Genomic DNA, 10184 nt, shown 5'->3' with positions numbered 1-10184 from the left:
GCCTCAGTTTTCTTATCTGTAGAATGGGGATAATGATGCTCTCCTCATAGGATTGCTTAGCGCTGGGTAGGTCCTTAAGGAATGTCCATTGCACTCCCATCCCTCTACAGCTTCCCCCAGATTCTATCCTCTTAGGAGGCATGGGTGTCACTGGAACATGAGGAAGAATTCCCTGGATCCTTTTTTCCCTTTCCTCACACAGAAGCCAAACCTCAAATACACATCTTCCCTCTCTGTCCACACCCACAGCAGCAAAGAGGAGAGCCAGGGATCTGGGGGTGGGGGTGGGGGCCCATCTTCCTCCTCTCGGTGGGTGGGGGCTCGCAGGCTGATTGGCAGACGACCTTCACTGGAGTCAAAATAAACTGCCTTCCTGGGGAGGGGATAGAGGGCGAGAGAAGCCGCAGGTATTGTGTTTTTTGGGGGAGGGGGGTCCTCTTCCTGTTCCATTTCACTGAATTCTCCCCACCCGGCATGGCCCTGGGAGGTGACCATAGCCCTGGCTCCCCGAGAAAATACCCAGGTCAAGCTACAGGACTGACTGGGTCCTAAGCTATTATACTCCCAGTTAAAAGATTTTTTTAGCCCGAGGACTATCTCGAACTCCTTCTATCTCAGTGAATGACTCACTGGAATCGGTGTAAACACAGGTGTATTACTGGCCTGCGGAAGACTTGGATGTCCCAGCACGGTAGAAGGCCAGGTCCCTGCAGTGCAACGCTTGCATTCTACATCCAGAAAACTAAAGTTCAAAGAGGTTAAGCAATTTGCCAGAATCCTGCAGTCCAGGGACTGAGCGGAACCTGGAATCCGCCACCGGGACTTCCAGCCCTGCTCCCTCTGGCGCCACCCTCTTCCCAGAGGTAGGGAGAGCTCAGGCTCGCTGTGCTCACGTGGCTTTCAGAGCCCGCCTCGGACCCTGACCTGTATTCCACTCCCGACCCCACACTTCCTCGTTTCCCCTTCCTTCTCCCTCTCTTCCCAGGGTCCCGCAGGGCCGGCTGGATGAAGTGATGCCGGGCACCTATACACGCATGATGGCAAAAGGAGGACTGCAACGCCAGAGCTCGCCCCTGCAGAGCTGTGCAGGGTCCCCACCGAGGAGGGGGTGCAAACGGGTGCTGGGCTCGGGGGTCAGCCCGCGCCAAGTCTGGGGCTGGGGGCGGAGCCTGCCGGTCCGGGGCGGGAGGGTGGGCAAGAGAGGGAGTCCCGGGGCCTGGAGACTTTGGAGGAGTCGGGGCCCTGGGGGTAGGAGACCGCCGGGTGGGAGCGGCAGGCGCAAGCCGGGCGGCGGGGCGCGCGGGCCAGGCGGGGCGGGGCGGCGGCAGGGACTGCGGAGGTGCGGCGTGAGCTGGGGCGGGCGGCGTCACCGGAGGCGGAGGGGGCGGAGCCGCGCTCGCAGCTGCCACCCGGCCGCCGGGCCCAGGCAGACGCCACCCGCCCGCGGCCGGGCACGCACCGCGCGCAGACCTTCTGCGAACAATGCTCCGGCCGGGCGGCTGGCGGCTCGGAGACCGACGGAGGGGCCAGGGGAGCGCAGCCCAGAGGTGAGCCCGCGACGCGCTCTCCAAATTCGGCCTCTTTTTGTCTGGCGAGCGTGGTCGCAGAGGGGAGCTTTGGAGGGGCGCTGCGATCGCCGAGCGGGCGACCCCCGGGGTGACAGGCGACCGCTCGGGAAGTGGGCAGTGCCGGGGCCGCGTGAGCCCGGGGTGGTGCCCGAGGTGCAGGGAGGCGCCCGGCCGGGAGGACCGAGGAGCTGGAGGGTGTTTTTGATTCATTCGAGAATCGCGCTCTTTAAAACGGGGAAACTTTCCTACGAGTTCCAGGAGGGAGGACCGACTGTTGGGATGGTTTCTCTGGTCTTGCTGCTCTGTCTGCGGCCGGAGGCTGAAGCGCTTTGAGGACTGCTTTCCACCGCTAGAGTATTGTCAAGGGGGAGAGACGGAAGGCCGCCTGGCTGCTGGGACCAGGACCCGGGGGGATGGTTTGGGGGTGCAGGGTAGCTCCCAGTATGCAGCAGCGGGGCTCCAGAGGCAACGAGATGATGCCCTTTTCCCCGAGCCCTGGCTGAGCCCTCTGAAACGCATGCTGTGAGCACGTTATTAACCTTTGCTGGTATCCGGGGACACACACACTTAGAACATAGAATCCTCTGCTGGGCATGGAGGCGGCCGGGCATTCGCAGCGGAGAGCGCCAGCTCACGGTGTGTGCGTTTCTCTCAGGTAAGCTCTCCCTGCACATGGTTTTGCAGAGCCGATAGCAAAGCCCAGTGGTCTAGGGGCGAGGAGTTTTGCGATGCTTTCAGTGCGGAGTCAGGTTCAGAAGGCTTTCCTGATCACTGGCCTGAACTATCCTTAACAACTCCTCTCCCCTTCCCTTTCTGAGAAGAAAATTTGACAGAAAGCCCTAGGGAATTCCGCAGTTATTTTTCTCCTGAGGTCTGATTGGTTTCGACTGTGGTGGGTGCAAAACCACATTCCTCCCTCTGAGATTTTCTTTCTTTCCTCCAGCACTGGAGGAAGAAAAAAGAAAAGGAAAAGTTGGGTGAATATCGTAATTTACCCTCTGCGTGAGTAGGGAGGCAGGGGGCTAGTGGGTGGTAAAGTTGTCACTTTCTCCTTTCTGCCTGGTCAACCCTGGCCAGTGGAGTGTGCTGAAGTTCAGACACTTTCCACACATATTTCTTTCCTTTTACTGGCGTTGCATTAATTTAACTGTAACATACAGAAAAAAATTTTAGGTGAATGTTTTCTGCAATTCTGTCACTTCAGAATAAGGCATAAGCAACTTCTGATGTAAGTCTGAGGGGGTATTTTGGGCCAAAATATTTAATCTTAAAGATCTGGCCACCTTGATTCTTCAGATTCTTTTTTGAAATGGGGTGGGAGTGTATCTGACAGCTTCAGTCTTGCAAACTGTAGCCACAAATCTAGTGCAGAAGTTTGCAGAGGCAAAGACATTTTTTTCATGACTTGGATCAGAAAGAATGCTGAGCTCTTTTTTCTAATCTGACACTGCAGCCTCCTACTGAAATGGGGGGGATTTGCATAATTCTGGGGGCTGCCTCCCCTCAGAAGTAAGGAATGTGGGCTGGGAAGTGCCTTCCCCATGCTGTGGAGAGCTGGCACTGCTGCGCCAGGCAAGGCGAGGCAAGGCTTTGTGGGTGCCACTTGTGTTTCTCACCATCTTTTACTTAAAACAAATAGGAGATAATTCCAGGCACAGAAGTGCAACGGGAAAAGAGTTTTTTTTTTTTTTTTTTTTGGCTGCATGCGGTGGTAAATTCTGTTTGCTGCGACTGAGAAACCAGTTTTAACAGGATGCAGTGAGTCAATGACAGTGGGAAGCCCAGGGCTTCATTTGTTCTTTTCTTATTCAATGACTTCCCTTTAAAAATCTTTGCGTCCATCCGTCCCCGGCAGTCGTGTGATGAAAGTTGCCTCTAAACATCCAAGGATTTCTGAGCTGAGAATGGGAGCAAAGAGTGCTCGTAAACTGATGAGACATTCTCAAGGAAACTTCCCCCACGCTAGCAATCCAGATCCTTCCACACTCCCAGGGCTGTGCAAAGGTTGGGGAATCTTAGAAAGTAGGGCCTCTGGTACCAATGTCACCCCTTCCCCAAAAACAAGTTTGTGTTCTTACTTGCCTGTTGAGGAGGCAATCAGTCGCCAAGCAAAACTGCTGCTTTGTGAGTCTGTGGTAGCCCCTGAGGAAATGGTTGGGCACCCACCTCCTCAGATAGCTGTGGGAACTTGCAGAGCCCACACAGAGCTGGTTTCCAAGCTGTCTTCCTCCATCCCACGGAGCAGGCATGGGAGCATCTGCCTGCAGTGGAGGTGGGCTGGACAGTGTCCTTTCTGTGGCCTAGAAGGTGTAGACAGTCTTCACCCATCAGCGTCCCAGGAAGGGACCTACTGCCTATTCCTGAAGGCTGGAATACTTCCTCTGCTTTTTCCCCCTCCCAAAACTTAGCAGCAAGACTACAGTTCTCTGTGGCCTGAGATTATAAGAGAAAGACAAAACCTGGCTCTTTCCTCTGCTTGTTGAAGCCCAGTGACCTCTTCTGGAGAACTTGGCAAAGAAGGAACCTGCTACTTGGGTGTATTTGGAGGAGGAGAAGAACCTAGCTAACAGTCTTCTTAAAGAAGAGGACCTGTGAGACCCTAACAATAACTGCTAAAAGATACTTTTCTTTTATTTCAGAGGGTTTATTTAGCTTAAAGATGCAGTGGGCTTTATTCTTAACTTTTTTTTTGTTTTTTTAGACAGGGTCTCACTCTAGTCACCTAGGCTGGAGTGCAGTGGTGTGATCATGGCTCACTGCAGCCTTGACCTCCTGGGCTCAGGCAATCCTCCTACCTCAGCCTCCCAAGTAGCTGGGACCACAGGCATGCATGGCTACACCTGGATAGTTTTTTTTAAATAATTATTATTTTTGTAAAGACAGAGTGTCTCTGTGTTACCCAGGCTGGTCTCAAACTCCTGGGCTCAAGCAATCGTCCTGCCTCGGCCTCCCAAAGTGGTGGGATTATAGGTGTGAGCCATCACTCCCAACCTAGTTTTTTTTTTTTTTTTGAGATGAAGTTTCACTCTTGTTGTCCAGGCTGGAGTGCAATGGCGCAATCTCAGCTCACCGTGACCTCCGCCTCCTGGGTTCAAGCGATTCTCCTGCCTCAGCCTCCTGAGTAGCTGGGATTACAGGCATGCGCCACTACGCCCAGCTAATTTTGTATTTTTAGTAGAGAGAGGGTTTCTCCATGTTGGTCAGGCTGGTCTCAAACTCCTTACCTCAGGTGATCGCCCCGCCTCGGCCTCCCAAAGTGCTGGGATTACAGGCGTGAGCCACCGCGCCTGGCCTCAACCCATTTTTCACTTTGGAGGGAAAAGAGGCACACGTAGCTTCAGCACTTGTTGAATGAACACCCCTGTCTATGAGTGTGGAGATAAAAGAGAGCACTTCCCACAAACACTCTGGAATGATTTTTGGGGTACCCGGCTCATTCCACCTGGTTAGTCCTGTTGACAGTTTAGAGATTATCAAACTTAAGGCAGATCCTTATGGGAGGAAAGTGGAGAGAAAACCCTAAGGCAAAATGCTCCCTATTTAATGAGAACCTATTCACCCTTATGTTCTTAAGGAAGATTTTGCTCTTGAACATTCTCCTTATGGGAAGTCAGTTTATTTTAAATAGGCTAAGAAGAGCCAGGAGCAATGCGCAAATCACCACTGCAGTGAGGAGCCGCCTGCAAAGTTGGCTTCTGTTTCTAGAATGGGCAGACTCTCCGTGTGTATGGGCTGGTCCAAGTTCTTGTTTTTGCCATAGTTTCCCCACCTGTAAAATTGGGACAAAAGCTACCTGATGGAATGATTTCAAGGTAATTGGTTAATGGCTGCAACCCTTTGAGCTCCTTCTCAGTGGTGAATTTACAAGGGACCATGGTGCAAACTGTTACTTGCAGTTTTACTCTAAGAAGCAATGAATTTTTTGAGCAAGCCAATTGCCTTCTCTCCAGAGCCATCACTTGGAAATAGCTCTTCGTTAATCTCTTCTCTCTCTTATCATCTATCCAGCCACCTTTGACCATGAATTTGTCTTACTACTGGTTTGCCCCTTTGGCCTATAACACCCAGCATTGTGGACCTCAGCAGCACACGGTCAAGTAATGTATATTAAGCAAGGGATATTTCTCAAGATGCCAGACTCTCCATAAGGTCTAGAGGACAGGCCAGCACCCCACTTCTCCCCTTTCCCAACCATTCCTTTCTCCACCTGGTTGCAAGTGTGGATTACAATGCACCTTTCAGGGCCTAAAGCTGCCTCCCTTCTCACACAGTTCTTGGTCAAAAATTATTTTCCAAAAGCCATTGTTTTTATTTGCTGTACTGCTTGACAGTTCTTGTTTCTCTGGGTCAGCGTCCCAGACTCTAGGCCCCTGGTGTCAGGGAATACATGGATGAGGTACCAGCTTCTCATCTTAAACCCTACGTGATTTCTTCCCATAACTGCCCAAAACCTCCAAGGATTTTAGGGGACTCCCCACCCAGGATTTTAGGGGACCGAAATGTCTTTTATTTACTCCTTTAAAGCAACAAGGCTATGTTTAGTTTTTACAGCTTCCGATAAGGCCACACCACCAGAGAATGTTTAAGAGCCTTGTGACAAATGGGTGAGGGTCCCAAAATAAATGGGATCCTAATCTTTACCTTTTTCTCCTCCTTCTCCCTGATTAAATAATGAGACTCTAATTGATAATGCACCCATTGTCTGGCATGGCAAATCTCTAATCAGGAAACTGTCCTGCCTTTCTAGGAAGCCGCTCTGTGACCCACCTCTGAATCCCACAAGACTACACCAGAGAGCCGGGCGCAAGATGAACCAGCACCCTGTCGGCTCAAGATGCACCAGACCCTCCGCCTGAACTCCGAGAGCCCGAAAATGTCTGCGTGCAGTGACTTTGTGGAGCACATCTGGAAACCCGGGTCCTGCAAGAACTGCTTCTGCCTGCGGAGCGACCACCAGCTGGTGGCCGGCCCTCCCCAGCCCAGAGCGGGCAGCCTGCCCCCTCCACCGCGCCTGCCTCCCAGGCCTGAGAACTGCCGCCTGGAAGATGAAGGTGTGAACACCTCACCTTACTCCAAGCCCACAATTGCCGTGAAGCCCACCATGATGAGCTCCGAGGCCTCTGATGTGTGGACAGAGGCCAACCTGAGTGCCGAAGTCTCGCAGGTGAGGCTGACTAACACTCGTGGTATTTTTACAGGGGCTGCTCCTGTTTGAACACTTGGTGACTGGCTGGCAGCCAGGGAGGGCTGTTCCAGCAAGAAACCTTCAGGATAGCTTCCTGTCAGTTTGCCCTGAGATGGCTCCTGCCTGGGATTCGCTGTAGCTGCTCTCCTTTCTCTCTGTCCCTTTAGGCTAAGAATCATTAATCCAGTCCCCCAGAATTTCCTCCTGTGATTTGCAGACTGTGTAGGGCAGACAAAAAATGAAACTTTTTTAGAAAAAAGTTTTAAATTTTCTTAGTTGATCATTTTAAATATATATACAAGTAGCAATAATTGCAAAGTGAATTGCATGCACCCAATACCCTTCAATATGAACTTCAGCAACCATCAACTCCTGACCAATCTTATTTCACCTCCCTCACACTGACCCCCTTCCCTATGATTTTAAAGCAAACCCCAGATATCACATCATTTCAATATATACCTTTCAAAGATAAAGTCTTTCTGAAAAACATAACCACAATACCATTATCACACTTAATTTTTTTTTTTTTTTTTTTTTTTTTTTTGAGACGGAGTCTCTCTCTGTCGCCCAGGCTGGAGTGTAGTGGTGCGATCTCAGCTCACTGCAACCTCTGACTCCCTGGTTCAAGCGATTCTCCTGCCTCAGCCTCCTGAGTAGCTGGGATTACAGGCACCCACCACCATGCCCAGCTAATTTTTGTATTTTTAGTAGAGATGGGTTTCACCACATTGGCCAGGATGGTCTCGATCTCTTGACCTTGTGATCTGCCCACCTCGGCCTTCCAAAGTGCTGAGATTATAGGCGTGAGGCACCGCTAATTTTTTTTTTCTGTCACTCAGGCTGGATCTCAGCTCACTGCACCTTCTGCCTCCAGGGTTCAAGCAATTCTCCTGCCTCACCCTCCCAAGAAGCTGGGGCTATAGGTACATACTGCCATGCCCAACTAATCTTTGTATTTTTAGTAGAGACGAGGTTTCACCATGTTGGCTAGTCTGGTCTCTAACTCCTGACCTCAAGTGATCCACCTGCCTCAGCCTCCCAAAGTGCTGAGATTACAGGCGTGAGCCACCGCGCCTGGCCTATTTTTTTAGTTTTTAATTTTTATTTTATTTTATTTTATTTTTTTTGAGACAGTCTCAGTGTTGCTCAGGCTGGAGTGAAGTGTTGCGATCTCGGCTAACTGCAATCTCCACCTCCCAGGCTCAAGTGATCCCCCTGTCTCAGCCTCCTAGGAATCTAAGACTAGAGGTACATGCCACCATGCTTGGCTTATTTGGCGTGTTTTTGTTTTTTGGTGGAGATAGGATCTTGCTATCTTGCCCAGGCTGGTCTTAAGTTCCTGGTCTCAAACTCCTAGGCTCAAGTGGTCCATCTGCCTCAGCCTGCCATAGTGCTGCGATTATAGGCATAAGCCACCATGCCTGGCCCCACACTTCAGAATAGTAGCAGTAATTCCTTAATATTATCTAATACCCAGCCAGTACTCCTGTTTCCAATTTTGGAGCTTGGATTTTACCAGCTTTTTTCTAGGGTCACTAAAAACAGTTACAACCTAGAGGCTAGACCATTCTGCTCATTCCACAGGTAACCTTTACAAACTCAGAGGGCACATAGCCCGGGTCTGCTGGCATCTGCTATCTTTAGACACATTTAGGAAGCTATGTGGCTAAGACATATCCTAGGAACTGCTTGCTACCTGTTTGACCTCTTTGCCTGTTCCAGTTTTCTTGACCAATATGGTGAGTAGGTCAGGAAGGCTGTGTGAGCATATATGAAAAGTAAGGTCAATTCTAAATCAGGGGAGGCTTCATTGAGGAGAGGCATTTCCTTTGTTTGCAGTGAACTTGCTGTCCCCTTCCGGGCTGCTCTGTTTTTTCCTAAGCTGCTTACACCCATTCTCCAGGCCATTCTCAATACCTTCAACCTTCACCAACCTGAGCCAGGGACTCTTGAAGCTCAGAACCACCTGGGAAAGAAGCCAGAGGCAGGCCCTGCTTTGAGGCTGCTTCTAAAAGTGGGGGTAAAGGAGGACTTTAGACCAGAAGGAGGAGGAAACGGTGACTTCAGGGATGGTAGTGACCAGTCCACATCTCCGTCTCATAGCCCAAGGAGTCCCACCACTCGCACAGGCTCAGGCTGAGGTCACTGCTGTAGGTGGGAGAAGGACGACCTCTGGCATAGTTGGAAGCAAAGCACAGTAAGAAGCGAGGAAGCCCAGATCCAGCTCAGAAAACACCCCTCACCCTGATCCAGCTCAGAAAACACCCCTCACCCTGATACAGCTCAGAAACCACCCCTCACCCTGATCCAGCTCAGAAACCACCCCTCACCCTGATCCAGCTCAGAAACCACCCCTCACCCTGATCCAGCTCAGAAAACACCCCTCACCCTGATCCAGCTCAGAAAACACCCCTCACCCTGATCCAGCTCAGAAAACACCCCTCACCCTGATACAGCTCAGAAAACACCCCTCACCCTGATCCAGTTCAGAAACCACCCCTCGCCCTGATCCAGCTCAGAAAACACCCCTCACCCTGATCCAGCTCAGAAAACACCCCTCACCCTGATCCAGTTCAGAAAACACCCCTCACCCTGATCCAGCTCAGAAAACACCCCTCACCCTGATCCAGTTCAGAAACCACCCCTCGCCCTGATCCAGCTCAGAAAACACCCCTCACCCTGATCCAGCTCAGAAAACACCCCTCACCCTGATCCAGTTCAGAAAACACCCCTCACTCTGATCCGGTTCAGAAGCCACCCCTCACCCTGATCCAGCTCAGAAAACACCCCTCACTCTGATCCAGTTCAGAAGCCACCCCTCACCCTGATCCAGTTCAGAAGCCACCCCTCGCCCTGATCCAGTTCAGAAACCACCCCTCACCCAGATCCGGTTCAGAAGCCACCCCTCACCCTGATCCGGTTCAGAAGCCACCCCTCACCCTGATCCGGCTCAGAAGCCACCCCTCGCCCTGATCAAGCTCAGAAGCCACCCCTCGCCCTGATCCAGCTCAGAAAACACCCCTCACCCTGATCCAGCTCAGAAACCACCCCTCACTCTGATCCAGTTCAGAAGCTACCCCTCACCCTGATCCAGCTCAGAAAACACCCCTCACCCTGATCCAGTTCAGAAGCCACCCCTCACCCTGATCCAGCTCCGAAAACACCCCTCACCCTGATCCAGTTCAGAAGCCACCCCTCACCCTGATCCAGCTCAGAAAACGCCCCTCACCCTGATCCAGTTCAGAAGCCACCCCTCACCCTGATCCAGCTCAGAAAACACCCCTCACCCTGATCCAGTTCAGAAACCACCCCTCACCCTGATCCAATTCAGAAAACACCCCTCACCCTGATCCAGCTCAGAAACCACCCCTCACCCTGATCCAGTTCAGAAACCACCCCTCACCCTGATCCAATTCAGAAAACACCCC

The 10184-nt window shown here is 51.7% G+C and overlaps 1 protein-coding gene across 2 annotated transcripts in view; it reads left to right on the top strand.

Annotated features, from left to right (window-relative positions):
• The first annotated feature begins 1380 nt into the window (after positions 1-1380).
• Positions 1381-10184, top strand: part of PRAG1 (PEAK1 related, kinase-activating pseudokinase 1) — a 71651-nt gene continuing 62847 nt past the window's right edge. The window contains exons 1-2 of one of the 2 annotated variants that reach the window (XM_001136236.8): positions 1381-1547; positions 6316-6732. In XM_001136236.8, the coding sequence (XP_001136236.5) occupies positions 6403-6732 (330 nt within the window). In that variant the 5' untranslated portion in view covers positions 1381-1547; positions 6316-6402. Of the gene's footprint in view, positions 2224-6315; positions 6733-10184 lie in introns of both variants that reach the window. The other variant, XM_009440228.5, reaches the window with a different exon arrangement.

The sequence above is a fragment of the Pan troglodytes genome, chromosome 7, assembly GCF_028858775.2.
Source record: "Pan troglodytes isolate AG18354 chromosome 7, NHGRI_mPanTro3-v2.0_pri, whole genome shotgun sequence".
In the NCBI taxonomy this organism is placed as follows: Eukaryota; Metazoa; Chordata; class Mammalia; order Primates; family Hominidae; genus Pan; species Pan troglodytes.
This window is presented reverse-complemented; position numbering and strand designations above follow the sequence as displayed.